General features: G+C 36.8%; 1 protein-coding gene across 1 annotated transcript; it reads right to left on the bottom strand.

The window, feature by feature from the left end:
• Positions 1-1092: 1092 nt before the first annotated feature.
• Positions 1093-12884, bottom strand: LOC146001307 (uncharacterized). The gene is made up of 3 exons (XM_083138615.1): positions 12856-12884; positions 10052-10258; positions 1093-2384 (listed from the first exon to the last, which is right to left on the bottom strand). Exons 2-3 carry the CDS (start codon positions 10248-10250, stop codon positions 1957-1959), a joined length of 627 nt encoding a protein of 208 aa, XP_082994741.1. The 5' UTR covers positions 10251-10258; positions 12856-12884; the 3' UTR covers positions 1093-1956.
• Positions 12885-19620: the final 6736 nt, after the last annotated feature.

The following is a 19620-nucleotide window of genomic DNA, read 5'->3' as shown; positions in this document are numbered from 1 at the left end:
AGTTACGACGTCGCGGGAGGATGTGCTGCGCGCACCTCGTTCTGCAGGCTGCTGCGTTTCTTATCGTGCTGGATTGGTCGCTTCTCCACTCCCCTTACTAGCATGTATGGCGCTCGCCGTAAGACTGCGAGAGAGCTATAGTAATTTTATTTCCGCGAATGCATTTCTTTCTCCCCATAAGTTTACAGAACTCTGTCTACCGTGCTGGGATTGGAATCCGTTAAATTCCTGCACTATCACAGTGATACCAGGAACTACTACATTTTTACACCCAAAAGTAGACAAAATTATTACTAGAATTGAATACTGAACATATTGTAATGTACATTAATTTCATACAGTGAATTTTGATAACTGACGGCAAAAATGCAAAGCGTCATCTTCCTACTCCACAAAAATGTTAACCTTTTTGGTTTCTATACTATGGATATATATAATGGCGTTTACCAGAAACAGGGAACCAAGAACAAATAGACTATAATAAATTTAACTTACAAATGCATAACTCTCGCTTCCTTAAACTTATTGAAATAAAACGTATGCCATTCATTACCCCCACACCCCCTATACGCCTTCATAGCGTGGTGCTAAGCACAGGGGAGCACTTTACCTTTTTTTTACCTTTGCCATTCATTACAACATTTAAAGGCGAATGAAACGATTTGTAAGACATTGCATAGATATAACTAAAACTTGTCGTCATTTACACATAGAAATATCGTTTGATTGATTGATTGATTGATTTGTTTAATTTTACTTCGCTTTTTGTGCCACTTTTGGCTAATTTGCGAAGATGGGGATGAGTGATGATATGAGGAAATTGATGAATAGACACTCACAAACATCCATGCCCAGGTCAGGATTCGAACCTCTGATATAGAAATATCTGCATAAAAGGACTTTCGTATTAAACGATGATAAGGACGGCCATATTGGAAAGTTTACATTTGCTAAAGGCATTAATATAATATTTAAAAGGTTACATATATAGTTATTAAGGATAAAATAAATTAATACATAACCGAAGGCATACTAATAATTAAGTGATACATAATAAATGTATCGTTAAATAAAAACACAACTTAACACGAAGAAGCATTGGCCAACTCGGGCTGATTACAAAGTGTGGGTCGATTTTTGAGGACCTCTATGCGTGAAAAAGATCGTTATTTATTTATTTACTTAATTGAAACACAACAGGCGCATTCCCAATTACAGTGTTCATTATGGGATGACACCATTACATAAACAAGAACATAACTAAGAAAATTAACAAGAAATATGAATGACGCAATATACATTTTACGTTTAAGAACAATTGTGAGAAAAATTTATTTATTAGATTATAGAGATAAAGGAAACACAGAGATAATACAATTATAAATGACGCTGAACTGTTGGATTGCTGTTGATTGCTGATTATAAGGAGAGAGAGAGGAATGGGCATCAAACCAAATTCATTATTATTATAGTACATTCTACTTTTTTTTTTTTATAAGGATACATTGGGGCGTGCCCAGGCATCCCGTACACACGCCTATAGTTCATACTTCGTTATTCTGCAAGCAATATTATTGGTTATCAGAAGACAGTATATTTTGGTAAACGCAAGGCCATGCTAATAGGCGGCTGGGCAGAACTGCGCTGGTGCCACATATGGGAAAAGCAAAGCGAGAGTGGAACAAAAGTCAATGGTTCCCGCGCACTGTGTGGCAACGTCAACGTAGCTGCGTTGCCTAGATCGAGCGTCAGACCGACCTCTCTCCGGGGCACTTTTGTGTAATACCTGACCTTTGGAGCAAAAACTGTGACTTTGTATCACATGGATTACAAAGACCAACTCTACAACGAGATCTTTTATTCTCTCAAACCTCCAAATACACGGGGTTGTGCTCCGACGTGGCAACAGCGCGAACTTCTTCCACCCGCCTAATTCATGGCCTTAAGCATTTTTTGTTACTTTTCTTCTGTTTCATCTTTACTAAACAATGATCTAACGAGTAAAATGCCACCAACAACAATTGTACTAGCAATTCCTACAGCTACTATATCAGCTGCTGTCAAAGACGCTGACAGTTCCTTTGGAGGGTTGCATCTGCTGGTACATGGTGTATGCAACCGTTCGACTGTCGAAGGTGACGGACGCCTAACTGGGTTACATTGACACCACAACTTCAGACTTTTTAGGAAATCCTGACAGTTATTCCAAATTGGGTCATAATTTGTATAATTAAGCTTATTTGCTATAACAAATTTCCGCAATTGCAACTTTGAAATTTCTAAATGGTCAATTCTTCTAGTTCTGGATAGTGAACTCATTTCTTCTCCTTCTGCCCTATGGAGATGCGCAAAGCGTGGTGTTAGTTTTCCGCCACTTTCATTTGCTGGAATAACAAAGCATTAACCACTATTAGTGAAAGACTAGTTGGTGATTACTAGGGAACGGACTTTAAGGTGTAGCACCTTTCCAAATATATAGTTGTTCTCATACAGATCGCTTGAGATATGTATTTTAGGACATGAAATCAAGTAAAATGAACGTACTTTGTTGCACCTCTTTGCACCTTTTCGTGAGATGAGCACATTTATCCCCCCTTTTACCCCCTCTTTCATGCCCCTCTTTTCCTCCCTTTTCTTTCATGTTTTGTTAAAAAATTGGACAGAAAAATAAATTATTTTCACTCTTCTTGAGCAGCTACATAAAATTCTATAGTATCATTTTGTAGAGCAGAACGAGAGCTATAAAATGGTATAATATAATCATTGCAGCCCAAATAATTCCCAAGATAACGTAGTAAAACCAGCGAGAGAAAACACAAACTTCAACAAAACCTATTCGGAAAACCACAGTTCTCTAAGCGGTCCGCGCGCAGAGCATTGAATATAGGTAGGGACATTGAATTTTCGCGATCCGCGAAACCGCGAAATGTGAAAAAAAGATGCAATTTTGAACATTCTGAACGTAACTACACCCCCAATGATGAAATATGCATGGCTTTTTTTCGCGAAGTAATGCGAAATGTGTGCTATTCCACCAAATGAACGCTTTTTGGCGAAATAACTGTGAAATATCATCAAATTAAGTCGAAAACACGCAGAAACCGGCAATCGAGGTTTTGCGCGCAAACTGTCGATTTGTAACGAAACGTTTGCCTAAAGTTTCCTACCACTTGCAGCTGAAGAACGTTTTATCTTCGATCACATCAGGAAGCGCTGCAAATTGGGATTTCCCATGCACATAATCTCAGTTCGAAAACTTCGCTCCCTGTCAAGCTGCATTCCTTTCTTCCCCCTAATGTCTACTCAACTTCCAGTTTTATTGAACTTGCTAGCTGTAGCAGCGATAAGATTAGTCTGTTCCCGCACATCAAGGGAAACAATGGTGTCATTTGTGTTCAGTCATGAATGAATTTTGTTTATCATCATGTGATTTTCAACATGTGTTTGTGTATGTGCAGTAGTGATTATTTTATTTGTTGGACAGCAAGGATATATTTTAAATACATACAACGAATAAATCACTTGAGATATGCAATTTAGAAATGAAGTGATTTTGTGTTAATGAATCTTTTCTTTTTGGTTTGACAGCTAAGTACTTGTATATGTGTACAGTATATAAAAATGAAGTAGTTTATCAATTTATAGCTCTTTTGTATGTTGTTTCCTCTCATAATGAAAAAGTGTGTGCCAATTATTATTTTTTCTTTTTTTACAGCTGGTATATACCGCTGATCTAACATTTTATTTACCGCTCTCCTCAGTTTTTATTTACCATAAATTTGTCTCCCTAAATATAGGCATTTTATCAGCACCTTTTTTTGCACCTTTTTGAAAACATTTTCAGAACCTTTTTTCCCCTTTCCCGACCATAATTTTGCACCTTAATTTTTTTCCCTAGTGATTAATGATATTTTATGTGTATATGCACACATTAATATTTGTTCTTAGTACCAAAATGTGTCTTGTGTCATAGGTCCAATATTCAGGGTGTTACGGATCTGTAACAAATAGAACATTGAGAAATTTGTAGTGTTAGTAAGAATTACGGAATTGTTGTTTGGACATTTTCATGTGTTACGCTAATCAGCGCTCAAATGAAAAGAAGTAACTAACCTGAATGTAATTCACTAATGGCAGCAATTTATAAATTAAAATTTCCTTTTTTTAAAAAAGCAATCTAAAAGAAAGAATTGTATATCTGAACTTCTAAAATTTGTAACGTTCAATGAACATATTGCGACGGTCCTGTGAATCCGCACAATATAATTGTATGTTTATTTGAAATTATTAATTTCATATTATACAAATCACTTTATATTAACGTTTAAAAAAATGTATAATTATTACTTTGTACAACGTTAATTATGTTTTATGTTATTTATTGCACTATACGCAGTATAAACGAGATATTTGGAATTCTAACGTTGCTATAGCAACGAGAATCAATAGTTATTATGTAGTAGTGTGTCTGACAAAATTGGAAATATAGGTAATAGTGAACTGCATATTGCTCAGTTATTTCACTAATATATAGACCCATAGAAGTTGTATCTTCACCTTCGCATTTTAGTTTCAAATATTTATGAACGAAATGTAATCGTGCAAATGATTGACTTGTGAACGTCACAGTATAATTGATGGTCTAGTATTGTGGAACGTTATCAGCACGATCTTGAGTGATGTGTTTTGCGTAAGTGTTAACTTACCCCATTGATTTCGTGAATCTAGTTTGTACATAAATTTCTATAATGTACGCATCAAGTAATCCTTATAATCTGAGATCCAAAACAAGTGTTACAGCTAGATCTATCAATTGTGGTGATGATCCTGATGAATCACAAAATAAGAATGGTGCCATGAATATGGTGAAGTACTGCAAAGATCCCGATAAGGAAAGGTTGGTAGCTTGTGAAAATTGTGGCCATTGGTATCATTTACAATGTTTGGGTTTGTCCGATAAGCATTGGGAGTTATACCAGTTAAATGAAAATTATTTATGTAAAGATTGTGATCCATCTTATGATCCGTTCAGTATTGAAGCTTTCGTCCAATGGAAAAGAAGTCAAGAAAATGTTCAAGAAATTGACATTCGTCATTCTGTGTTGGCAGAAATGTCAATGGGGCAAATTAATGTTCCTTTTCAAATGTTTGATCTACTTGCAGAGTTAAAGAAAATCAGCGAGTCACAACAGGTGGAATTTACAAAAATTACGGAAACTCAAAAGCTCGAGTTTACAAAAATTAGGGAAACTCAAGATTCTATGAGGCAAACTCAAGAGTCTCAACAGCTTGGGTTTACAAAAATGAGGCAAACTCAAGATTCTATGAGACAAACTCAAGAGTGTCAACAGCTTGAGTTTCCAAAAATGAGGCAAACTCAAGAGTCTCAACAGCTTGAGTTTACAAAAATAAGGCAAACTCAAGAGTCTCATCAGCTTGAGTTTACAAAAAATCAGGGAATCTCAACAGAAAATTCAAACTTCACAGCAACTACTCAAGCTTGACTTCCACGAATTGAGTACATCGTTACGAAAGGAATTAGCTGAAGTTGCCGAGTCCTGCAAATTAGCCTCACGTTCATTACATCAGGAAATGGAAAGAGAAGTGCAAGGACTAACAGAGAAAATCGAGGAAGTCAACACTACTTGTACAGAGAATTCTGATAAACTTGCTGGATTGAATGATCAGATTACAGAATGGCAGAACAATGTTTCAGGGTTGTCTCGGCAAGTTCAAAGACTTGAAGCCGTTGTAAGCAAGGACGAAATAACTAAGCGCGTGGAAGCATGTGAGGAAAATATTACTAAGTTAACATCTAATATCTCGACTAATGTTGAATCAAGTAATCCAGTACAAGTTTACAGTTCTCATGTGAATAGTAACTGTCAACCTGGTATTCCTGCACGGAACCTAACCTCTCCTAAATCATCTGATTCTTCAGCGTGTGATGTTTCTGATGATGAACACAATCGCATTGTACTGTGACGTTCACAAGTCAGTCATTTGCACGATTACATTTCGTTCATAAATATTTGAAACTAAAATGCGAAGGTGAAGATACAACTTCTATGGGTCTATACAGGGTGTATACAAACATGTGTCAGAAACTTTAGGGATTTCTTCGTGACATCAAAACATAACAAAAAGTTCATATGAACATGGGTCCGCAAATCCTTCGTTAGGGAGGTATGAAAGGAATTCCCTGTAGTGACTCCTGGTTGTGTAATGTACCTCAAATGTGCATTTGTACTCACTTTCTTGTGTACAGTTCGGCATGGCATTTGTTTTTGTTTTTTGTCTGATTGGCGTTTGTTCGGTTTTACAGTAAATTTCATCACAACACATCACAACTATCTATTCAGTGTCTGAAATGACGGATATGCACTACATGTACGGCCTAGAAGATGGGAATGCGGGCGGAGCACGTCAACGTTATGCTGAACGTTACCCTGGAAGGCAGTTACCTTGTGCACGAACGTTTGTACGACTGCACCAACGCTTGCGAGAGACAGGCACATTTAAGAAGAGAGTTACAGATGGTTGGAGACCACGCGATATAAGAACGGTTTCTTCGGACTGTGGATAAAACTCCATCAACCAGTACAAGGACAATTGCGAGAAGGGAAGGTGTTAATCACATGACGATCTGTAACATTCTGCATGAAAATTTTCTGTACCCGTATCACCTTCAACGGGTGCAAGGATTAAATGAGGCAGACTTTCAGCCACGAATAAATTTCTGTCAACGCATGTTTGGGCAGTGTGCCGTATTTCTGCAGTTCTTAGCATGTACCTTATTCACTGATGAGGTGGCTTTTCACGTGATGGGATCTTCAATTATCATAACAATCACATCTGGCCTTATGAAAACCCTCATGTAGTGCGACAAGACAAACATCAACAGAGGCTCAGCCTCAACATGTGCGGTGGAATCATTCATGATCATCTCATTGGTTCCTACTTCTTTCCGAAACTTCTGACTGGACAAACGTATCTACAGTTTCTCAGACTTGAGTTGCTGCATTTACTTGATGATATACCTCTAGACGTCATCCAACGAATGTGGTTTATGGACGATGGTGCTCCACCGCATTTTACACGGATAGTTCGCCAGTTTCTCGATAACCAGTTTCCGAACAGATCGATTGGTGGCGGGGGATCCATTGCATGGCCTGCAAGATAGCCAGATTTAAACCCAATGGATTTTTTTTCCCTTTTGGGACATTTAAAATCCTTGGTGTATTCAACTCCCGTACCCAATGTCGATGTTCTGAGGGAGCATATCCAACATGGATTTGACCAAAGAAGGAACACACCAGGAGTTTTCCGCAACGTACGGCAAAGTATGGACCGCAGGCTCAGGCGATGCATGGAAGCAGGAGGTGGTCACTTCGAGCAATTTTTGTAAATGGCAATGTGTTTGGTAAATGTATCATTTTTGTGCCATGAATATTAAATCCTTTCATACATGTAAATGTGTTTGGTCAATGTCTCATTTTTGTGATATGAATATTATTTCCTTTCATACCTCCCTAACGAAGGATTTGCGGACCCATGTTCATATGAACTTTTTGTTATGTTTTGATGTCACGAAGAAATCTCTAAAGTTTCTGACACATGTTTGTATACACCCTGTATATTAGTGAAATAACTGAGCAATATGCAGTTCACTATTACCTATATTTCCAATTTTGTCAGACACACTACTACATAATAACTATTGATTCTCGTTGCTATAGCAACGTTAGAATTCCAAATATCTCGTTTATACTGCGTATAGTGCAATAAATAACATAAAACATAATTAACGTTGTACAAAGTAATAATTATACATTTTTTTAAACGTTAATATAAAGTGATTTGTATAATATGAAATTAATAATTTCAATAAACATACAATTATATTGTGCGGATTCACAGGACCGTCACAATATGTATAAATAAATTCAACTAATGTAACTATAGAACAACTGATAGAACAAAATATATGACAATATATAGTACATATGTACCCAATATGGCCCAAGCGTAACTTTTAGTAAGATATTCCCTGCACCCATTATTTGGAACCGACTCCAATTCTCAGTAAACATACAGAAATGTTGCCTCTTTGGAATCTTGCGATTAGTTTGACCTTTCTGGCTTTGTACGTACACCATTCGAAACAATCGCAAACCTTAGGTAGGCCATATTGGGTTCAGGTACCTTATGTAAAATTGCTACATAGCTCATGATTACCAACACATTGTGCACTCTCAGTGGCATGAGTGTCTCGAATAACACACATTCAAAAATGGTGCCTGATAGACCCACCAAGTGCATCCTAATTTCATTACTTTTAGGTTTTTATGAACAAAAGCAATACAAAAATATTGAGAACAGCTTAGTGATGAATGTAATTTGTTTAGAATTTTTTATTAAAATTCTCACATTTGAAATTTCGACAAAAAGGAGGTGGTGGGCCTGACAGCCCCCTCGGGTAAGCTAGTGTTAATGAAATGGTGAGCTTTGCACACATGTAGGCTACTCAATGTGCGAATTAAGCTTCTTGCTTTGGGGCGGATGCCCAATCAGTGGCGTCTTTGAGATGTCGTTTCGGGTTTTATATGTAAATGGGACAGGGTAAAAGTATCTTAGAAAATTGGTTCTAAATCTCAAACTCGCACACAAAAAGAGCAATCGAATTAGTAACACCGAAAACTTGACAAAATTTCTAGTGCTAAGTTCAAACTTAGTCATGGAGGAAAGTACTTCCCCCATAGAGACTAAATGCCAGAAGTCTTATGGGGGAAATATTTCTTTCCACGACTGTACATGTCTTTTGTGAACACTTTTATACTTATAAATAGGGAGACAAATTTATGGTAAATAAAAACTGAGGAGAGCGGTAAATAAAATGTTAGATCAGAGGTATATACGAGCGGTGGAAAAAAAAATGGCACACACTTTTTCATTATGAGAGGAAACAACATACAAAAGAGCTATAAATTGATAAACTACTTCATTTTTATATACTGTGCACATACACAAGTACTTAGCTGTCCAACCAAAAAGAAAACATCAACACAAAATTACTTCAATTCCAAATTGCATATCTCAAGTGATTTATTCATTGTATGTATTTAAAGGATATCCTTGCTGTCCAACAAATAAAATAATCACTACTGCACATACACAAACACATGTTGAAAATCACATGATGATAAACAAATGACACCATTGTTCTTCAGCTGCAAGTGTTAGGAAACTTTAGGCAAACGTTTCGTTACAAATCGACAGTTTGCGCGCACAACCTCAATTGTCGGTTTTTGCGTGTTTTCTACTTAATTTGATTATATTTCACGGTTATTTCGCCAAAAAGCGTTCATTTCATGGAAAAGCACACATTTCACATTACTTCGCGAATAAAACTCATGCATATTTCATCATTGGGGGTGTAGTTACGTGCAGAATGTACAAAATTGAATCTTTTTTTCACATTTCGCGATTTCGCGCATCGCGAAAATTCAATGTCCCTACTTAAAAAATATCAGCACTATGCCATGAATACTTCAGAGGACAACAACCTGCTATTGTCTCGGCTCGATGAGATGGGTCACGTGCAGTGGCGGCGATTGGGTTCCAAAAGCGGGGGCGCAAGGTGTCAAAACTGGGGGGGGGGGGCAAAGACAGTATATTTTCCTTTGTAGATAAGATTTAGCATAGTGCGGGTACAAAAGTGGCGAAAAGTGTGGGGGTGATTGCTACCCCTCCCTAATTGGCGCCACTGGTCAGTTGTAGAATGGTGTCCTTTAATCCACAAGGCTGTATACATTTGGCCGGGAAATATATGTGACTCGACCTTTAATGGACACGAATGGGAGTGTTTGTTTTTTTGTTGCATAGTTACAATGGTATCCTCGTATATGCTGTCAATTCCATTTTCTTTGAGGGGGATAAAAACATCCCTGGCAGGAATAAAAATAATTCTCTTTCGCCGGGGATAACATTTTCTGTGGGGGAAATCCCTGGCATCCCCCTCGTTCATTCGCACACTGCATATTGTACTTACCATCTACTACAATGTATGTAGAATCATTGAATAGAAACAGCAAAGACCAATGCTGAAGAGCATCCAGCGGGAGATTAACGTTCATAAAAGGAGTTACGACTTTGTAGACAGTTGCAGTTCTAAGCTTGTCATCCGTTTCATCTTCTATTACATAATTTGTGTTATCTTCAGCTCGAAGTCTCCGTACTAAGGGATTCATATTTTCGTCTGGAAAGAAAGGAATCACATAGACAGCATACCTACATACATGTAAAATTAATCCTTGCTGGAAATGTATATTTACAATAGACAAATTATACACTGTGTTCAACTGTAAACTAGGAAATGTACTGAAATCCAACTGGAAGCCTAGGGCGTGGTTATTGTACAGTGCGTTTGTTTTGGCTCTGGGCCGAGATAGCGCGTGACTGCAGACGGCGCGGCATAGCGAGGATGCCTGCATTTTCGACCCGTGACTTTCTGCTTACTTAATCTTTATCATGCACACAATTGCATTTATATTGCATAGCGAGTACTGACCTGTGTTATAAGAGTTGTTGAAAGTGGTGGTCAACTGCTTTCACACATTGCCAGCATCTTTTCATTAACATATTTGTTCTGTTTGCAAGTTGTTTCCTTGCAGGACGCGCGTTGGATAAAAAATACCCAGAAGAAAATTGTTCTAATTGTTTCAAAGCATGTGAATAATATTATTTGCAATGAATAACCTAAGCAGGAAATTTTAATGTGTAAGTTATGTTAGAAAATGCATTAGAAATTCACGAAACAACAAGGGAGGAGGAGAGAAGCCTAAAAAATGAAGAAAAATCAATAAAAACAGTAAGAAATTCTGAAAAATGACCTAAAAGCCAATAAGGCGGGAAAATGCAAAATAAAAGTAATTTTTTTTGTTTCTAACTGAAAGGAAACGGACAGAAATCTACAAGCATTGTTTTCAAGGCTCATAAAAGAAGATTACTTGTCATCAACTACCGAGCTCTAGTCAAGTAAAATTTTTCCCCTCCCCCGACAATATAATAACCACATATGTTAGAAAATACGTAAACATTTCCTATATAACCAGGCACCTAGCCAGGGGAAGGGCTAAGGGGGCTGAAGCGCCCCCTCCCCGAAATCCTACAATAGTGTAAAGTGTAAAGTGGAAATTAACTTTACTTCCTTTTTAGGATTAAACATTAGATCGAAAAAAGTTTAGTGTATAATAGAGGAACCAGAGTATACATTTATATTCTGCCATTTAATCGAAAGAATAAATGTATCCACAACTCCCAAAATTTGTAGTTTTCTTTATGAGAGGTCACACAATATAGACTTTTAAAGCCTTTTTGGAACGGAATGTATAAAAGTTAATTACAAAATACAATAAATATGAATTTCAGTACACTAACTGGACAAATGTAAGAAAAAAGAAACATTCGTGTTGGATATTCACTCATACGGTGGATTGAGTAGTAAAGTCTCTCCATTTATATAATAATAATAATAACAACAACAATAAATTTGAATTAAAATTGATTTATTTTTAATAACTTATAATAGTTATTATTGTAAAATGACAATTATAACCGTGGTAATAATTATTATTGTCATTATTATTTGTACAAATCAAGTTTTATCAGTGGGCTCACCCCTCTACAAATATTTTTGGCGACGCTTGCGCTGATAAGGGGTGAGCCCCCTTCCCCCGAAATAAAATCCTGGCTACGGGCCTGTGTATAACTTGTTCATGAAATAGGTTAAGTACATTTCATGCTTTCGAAGAGCATAATCACCATCATTGTTATACCACAGATAAGATAGCTGGGATTGAAATTTTCCAGCGTTTTGAGCTAAAGGTGAAAGCCAAAAGGTGCCAGTGGCGCCTCTAAGTGGTAACTAGCAGAACTTTTGCGGACCATAAATCGTTGCGAAGATAGTTTTCTACCTGAGTTCAATAATACGCTTATCTGTGGTTATACTAAAAAACTGAATTTTCCTTAAACATGGATGTGTGGTATTTGAAAAAAAAATCATTGGATGTTGGAGGGAAATGTGTATTTGAGTTGGCTGCTAGAAGTAGAGGGATATCATATATTTTTATTTATCTGTGTGTGTGTGTGTGTGTTTCCGCCCAACAGCCATATATTGGCAACCAGATGGGGAAATCCGCTCTCATCTGCCTTCAAATACCACCCTGCACACACACACACAACAACAAAAATTCATAGTTGTTAAAGGTACAGGAACCCATAAATTCTAATGGACTCTATTGGGTTCTGTTGCAGGACCGGAACCTTTTTTTCACACAATTTAAATTCGGTCCCATTTTAATTGAAGAAAGGTTTCTGGACCGTATTTAAATTGATCCGGGAGAAAGGTTCCTGGACCATATTTAAAATCATTCGGAAAAAATCTTCCTGGACTGAAATGAAATAGATTTAAAGATAGAAAGGTTCTTTACGGTTCAGAACCCATTTACGCTTGCTGATTCTCTCTCCTGGTCCGGAATTGAGTATATTTAAAATTCCTGGACCTTTAACAACCCTCCAAAAATTTGCCCAACACTACATAATTTTTTTTTCACAAAGATTAAATGTATGATCATTTAGCTATAAATTTACCCTTATACCCACTAAATATGTATCTGCCTCTCAGATGGAAAGTTCTGAATAAACTCCTCATTCTAGCCTGATACGTTTTACACAAATCTTTCAAACTTCATTGTCTAAAATTAAGTTATATGTAGACACGAGTAAATGTGCAATGATAAATTTTGAACTAATACTTACATTAAAGACTCATTCTTATTCCTATTTTGAACTTACCAAACTTTGAATCATCTGTATGTGGTATATCTCGTCGCAAAAATACTTCCAATATTAGAAGTTATCTTATCTTCTGTCCCATATCATTTGTACCGTGTGATTTAGTGGATGGAATCCATCATCCATTCTGCCTTGCGTATTTATCTACAACGTGTGCTTTGTCCTTGATAGATAACTACAAATTTTTACATAAGTATTCGTTTGGTAATGGATAAGCTATATTTACGTGTAGCATCAAAGGCCAACGGATAAGAGAGTTGCAGGTGCAGTGAACTGAGAAAATAATAATAATAAAAAAAACTTTGCACTGCCAATTTTTGGTTTCTTCAAAGGAGTTAAAGAAATACTAAGGCCCGCTATAGACGGAAGCATTTCCTTTAACATTTTTGCTAGCATAAATGCTACTTAATTGCTTCCAAAAATCTTATAGTTTGGATGTTTTGTGTACTAATTTTGCGTGCTTTGTGTACTATTGTACAACTTTTATCCAGTGACGGCGCTGATCAACTCTCTCTCTCGTTTTACAGGACGTTTGGCAACATGCTGTGTATCCGACGCTCATCTGTTTCGTGCCGCCAAGAACTTTCAGTGCCTTGTGCCTCGAAAATGCCGGATGCCAGTGGAAGAGAAATCAACTGATCGCTGATGCGTTGTTTCCCAGCCGCCAGTTGGAATTGTGAGCGGTATACAGTGATGGACAAAAGTATTCATACAAAGGCATTGTCTGAATGAAACATGTTATTATACAAAGAAGACCGTAAAGGCAAGTCACGTCTGTAGCACATATGCTCCATTGGAATGGCAAGAATAGAAACGCAAAGCAATTGTGTGCATACAATTGAAATTGTCATGAGAAATGTGGGTAATCCTTAGATAAGCTGCTTTCTGGATGGTCATAAGTATTCATACGCCAGGTTATAAACCCCCAAAAAAGTTCGTGAAACATCCGTTTCCATCATTCAGTGCCAGATATTTGTTAACTGCACTTGCACCTGTGCAAGGAAGTGGTTGGTTTGGTGTTGGCGTGCTGCAGGAAGTCAAATGGGCCGCAAAGGGAAGGAAATCACGATCGAAGAGAGGAGAATTATGATATCATTATACCACAATAAGAAATCATATTCTAAAATCGCAGACATACTTGGGAGTAGTCGTGCGACTGTGCAAAGTGTCATCAAACGATATAAAGACACAAAAGTGCTGATAAATAGGGAAAGAGTTTGGCGTCCTCAGAAACTTACTTCGAGAGAGAAACAAGGACTGTTGAGAATGATCAAGAAAAATCCAAAATTAACATCGTCAGCAGTGGCGGCACATGTTCACGAACACCTGGGAAAACAAGTGTCCTCAAGAAGTATTAGAAGGCTTTTAAACCGAGCAGGGTACAGAGCTAGGGCACCTAGAAGGAAGCCATACATCAGTAAGAAGAACAAGAAGGCCAGATTAACATTTGCAAAGGAGTATGCGAGTAAAAGTTTGGACTTCTGGGATAAAGTGTTGTTTACGGACGAGAGTAAATTTAATATTATCCATAGTGATGGTAGAATATTGGTGTGGAGAAAGCCCAATACTGAGCCTGAGCCTCGAAATCTCTTGGTCACAGTTAAACATGGAGGTGGTGGCGTTATGGTCTGGGGCTGTATGTCAGCCTTAGGTGTTGGAGAACTCGTCTTTATTGAGGGAACTAATGGATAGATTTGTCTATTTGAATATTCTGAAGAACAATTTGCAGAAGAGTCTCGATCATTTGGGTCTTGGGAATGATTTTTACTTCCGGCAGGACAACGACCCTAAAAATACAGCCGAGATTGTCCGCCTTTGGTTGTTATATAATACTCCCCACACACTCAAAACTCCACCTCAGTCCCCCGACCTTAACCCCATTGAACATCTTTGGAGCCATTTGGAAACCAGACTCAGAAAACATGACATAACAAGCAAGAATAGACTGAAAGAGGTCATTTTGCACAAGTGGCACAATATTACATCTGAAATAACCACGCCTCTTGTTCATTCTATGCAAAAGAGACTGACAGCTGTTCTCCATAACAGAGAAATGCATACTAAATTCTGTCGACATGGTATTTGTTTCTTTCTTGTCTTCAAAGTGAACTTTTATGTTGGTGTATGAATACTTTTGTCCAGGAAAAGAAGCGGGTATTGAGAAAGTATTGTATTTTATTTTTCTACAAGCAGCATCTGATATTTATTTTTGTTGTCAATATATCGTTTGGTGCTTACATGGTCAAGCATTAACAGTTTTGACTTCCTTATTGTTTTCCTAGCTGCTGCAATTCGTTCTTTCTTCCTTTCAGTTCCACTGTATGATTACTTTTGTCCATCACTGTACATTCACGTAACACAAAGGTTGTGATGGAATTATTTGTGTAAATCGTTCAAAATCACTGAATTTACGCATCACATTACATGAAACCAGGGTTGTTAAAGGTCTAGGAATTTCAAATAAATTTAATTCCGGTCCAGGAGAGAAAACTAGCAAGCTTAAATGGTTTCTGAACCGTAAACAACCTTCTATCGGTAAAGTACTTCAATTCGATCTAGGAACCTTTTTTCCGGATCAATTTAAATACAATCCAGGACCCTTTTTTTCAATGAAACAATACGCAACTTGGGCCGAATTTAAATTGTGAGAGAAAAAGGTTCCGGTCCTGTTGCGTAACCCAATAGAACTTATTAGAATTTATGCTTTCGTGGACCTTTAAAAACCTGCATGAAACATCTTGTAAGAATATTGCTGTAGCAGATAATAGAATGTGACAATGTTGTCAGATTTCAAATGAAAGAAATGTGCTTCAGTGGATAACGTTCATTGTTAAGCTTGACTTCTACTAAGGACTGTTCCACACATTCCAACATTTAATTAAAAGAATAACTGGTTCCACTACTTTCTAAAATTCGAAAGAATTGAATTTCTATTCGAGAGATTGCACAACATAAACTTTATGACTAAAATTTCCCCCCTATCTTTCGTAATGGAAACAAAATAGATGCATGAAATGTAAAAAGAAATAATGAAAAACAATTGTACTATTCTGTATTCACTCATCTGATGGGTAGAGTAGAAGTGTCTCCCAAAAGATATAATATAATAATAATAATAATAATAATAATAATAATAATACACATTTGGAATAAAATTGGTTTATCGTATGATATCACTCGGAGCAGTGCAGACTATGTGGTGTGGGTGCCTTGTCCTTTCCCTCCCATTCGCCGCTACTGCTGACTGGTAACACTGTATACCTTGTACATAAGCCAAATCTTACCTCCTAAAGTGAAGTCACAAATACACCATTGGGAGAACATCCTCCATCCCCAAAAGCAAAAAGCTATAATTGATTGGCACCGAAGTGTGTCTTGGCGTCATGTATACTTTTGTATATCCTTTTGTTGAAAAAATCTATTCAAAATTTTCAGTGATTTTGTTCACATAGGCTAATCAATCATAGATCGAAATCCGTATTCTCTGTTTTTACTATTCGGATTTCGGATTTAAAAAAATCCGGATTTGGCCATCCCTAGTAAGAACATACCTTCAAACTGAAGGAGAGTTCTTAGAAAGATTTGGTTTGTGTATAAAGTGATTAGTTAATTTAAGCATTAAAATTCTTAACTGTTGACATAAATGACTCAGAATTTTTAGTTTGACTCATTGGTTGACACTGATTTTTTACAAATTTATTTGCACGCATTTTTTATGGAGTCATACGACTTCTACAAAATGTTGTAAATTATCGCTATACTACAGTACTAAGGTACCTGAACCCAATATGGCCTATTTGTTGTTGAAAAATTTGGATCTAAGAATTTTCTTGCTCGCTTTGCTCGCAATGTGCGATTGTTGTAATGTATTGTGAATTACGAGAGGGAGAGGAAAGTAAAATTAATTGATTTTGTCTTAAATGTATGAACAATTGTTTTCAGGAAATGGAGCGTGCACATTTGTGTAATTTTTGCTGTTGGTTTATTATGAGGTGGTTGAACTGATTGTGTAATATATTTAAATAATATGTGTTTTGTATATATGTATTAAAAAAAACTATCAATACGTGAAAAACTAAATATGCTGACCAAGGCAGTAATTTATTTGATTAAAAACATAAACTAAACGTAACGTTTCAACCTTCTAGAAAGGTCTTCTTCAGACTCTGTATCAAGTACAAATGTAACAAGATTCAAAAACAGGGCATTATATATACACAAACATTACTCCCTCCAGACTATTAGAAACTTGTTCTGGAACATTCTAGGAGGTGGCTTTCCCTTGTCAACTGTACTTTCACTTAAAAGGCTAAACATATTTACTTCCATATAGAATGTGGTTGGACTCTTTATCTCAAGCTCATTTTCCTTCATTCTTCTTCCTTCTTCTCTCCTCTTTCTCTCTTGTCCTTTCCATTATTTCTAATACCTTCTTCCATTCTTTGTTTAACTTCAGCCCCCCATTCCAGTTCATTGTGTCTTCTTCACCTTTCTTCCCTATTTCCTTGGCATCCTTCCATTTTCTCACTAGCATTCTCTTCTCCCTTCCTATCTGCTTAGCCTCATCTCACTCTATGTCATGTCCTGTTTCTCTCGTGTGTTTAAATATCGCATTTCTCTCTCTCTTAAGTCGTACATCATCCCTATGTTGTTTCAACCTGTCTTTCAGCCTCTTTTTCGTTTCTCCTATGTACACACTCTGACATTCTTTACATTTCGCTTCGTAGATAATCCCTTCCTCTTCCTCTTCTCTGTTTTCCTTTTTCTTGTTGGCATTCTTCGCTATTTTTAAGATGCTTTTCCCTCCCTTCCTGTAAGTTTTAATACCCGCTTTCCTAAGCACTTTGCATATCTTTTCTGTAGTCTTCCCCATACTCCTTATACCAAACCTCCTCTCTTTTTCTTTCTCTTCCTCTTTTTTCTTTCTCTTCCAATTCTCCCCTTCCCCTTTTCTTCCTTCTTTTGTTTATGTCCAGTCTATCCTGCTTCTCATTGCCATTCTTTTCCAGCTGTGTCCATAGGCTATTTATTTTGCCTTTTTTTCACATTCTTTCGTGCATATTTTCTTTATTCTTTATAAAATTTATTTTTGACACCTCACTTACATCACTTCTTTTGTGGCAGAATATCCCTGCTGCACACTTCTTCTGATGCCAAGCGGTTTCAATTTCTTGTCCTCTCTTCCTTTTCATCAATATATCTCCCATACAGCACACAAAGTTTCAGACATATTTCAGAAATATTACAATCTTTCATTTATGTTTCTAACATTCTGGTTTCGCGTTGACATTACAGAAAGCATCACATGAAGTCCCAGTTTTGTTTCTGAAACATTGCAATGTTATAGTTTCATTGTCTAGTTTCTGCAACGTCTCATTTTTCTTACATCTCTGAGAAATGTTTCAGAGACATTTCCGCAACGTTGGATTCAGTCATCATGCATGCGTGGCGGCCATCCAGGACATTTTCTGCGGCGGCCATGTTGTTACCTTCAACGCTGACCGGGAGTCGTTCACATCTTATGAAGAATAATGTTGTTTATTGCGTGGTAAGTTGAATATTATTAATGCCAAAGTGTGTTTAATTGTGTTATACTTATGCACGCTATATATTTAATCCGTGTTGTGTAACGTGTGTGAAAAAGTGAGTGGAAACAAGGCAGTTCAAGCCAGTGTTTAAGGAAGTATTTTGTTTTGTTTGTTTAATTAAAATATGTGGACGTAAAGAAGCACTGAACTTCTCGACTTCATGAAACTATAATCGCGAGAAATAAGTTGCCTGCGTTGTGTGTAGTGAAAGAGTGAATGGTCGAGACGCAAAGTATTTCCCTGCATGTTTTTACTGTTAAAAATAGCTATATAGTTCTCGTTTACGGTATATGACCCCCCCCCCCCGTAAATTTTGCACAAAGTTTATCCTCTTCTTTTTAAAAAATGTTGTTTCTCACTTCCCTGTGCGTAGTGAAGAGGCGTAGAATACCACGTAAGTTGTTACGTTCAGAGCCTCTATCTAATACAAATTACGAATCAACTGATTTGTTCTGTGACATCGTTACGTAATGTAAGTCTACGGCAGCACCACAGCCACGGTCATACTTGTTAGATCAGCTCTCGATTGGTTGCACAAGCTATCAAGAATAAAATTATCCTATGAAAAAACTTTTAATAATAGCTCAAATGAACATATGTTAATAATCTCTCTCTTTCTCTCTCATGTAGTCTTGTAAAGTTTTGTTTCTCATGAGGCTTTTGATGCCCTCCATATATTATTTTCATAATTTTTTCGTAATTAGGTAGGTAGAATTATAGATTATTGACAAGAATAAAATAAAAGGTTAAAATGTAATTATGATGCTGCACGATTGCACAAGTTGCAGATGTTGTACTTAACTAGACATGCTAAAAGAAAGATGAAACATGACATTTTTTTCTGCGGAGTGCTGAGGAGTTTTCTAAAAAAGTAGATGGAAACACTGGTTTTCACTAATATTAACGATTTGGATGTTACATAACATATTGAACATTCACTAAAAACCTTTATGCTAGTTCTGAGCAAATAATATGAAGTAAAAGCAATTTTTCTTGCCAAAATTCAATCTGTTTTATGGCATTCTCCGAGGTTACATTTATAAAAAACTGATTGGTGCTGACATGAAGAATGTAAATTCTTGATGTTGCTTTGCAATTTTCTTCAAGGCTATGATGTTTATGACTCCCACAGTTAGTTTTTATGCAGATTTAGCAGTAATTGAGTATTTTATGGCTG

This window comes from Lepisma saccharinum, chromosome 17, assembly GCF_977018435.1.
Source record: "Lepisma saccharinum chromosome 17, izLepSacc3.1, whole genome shotgun sequence".
Taxonomy (NCBI): domain Eukaryota; kingdom Metazoa; phylum Arthropoda; class Insecta; order Zygentoma; family Lepismatidae; genus Lepisma; species Lepisma saccharinum.
The sequence above is the reverse complement of the archived record's forward strand: the minus strand, read 5'-3'. Positions and strand labels throughout refer to the sequence as shown.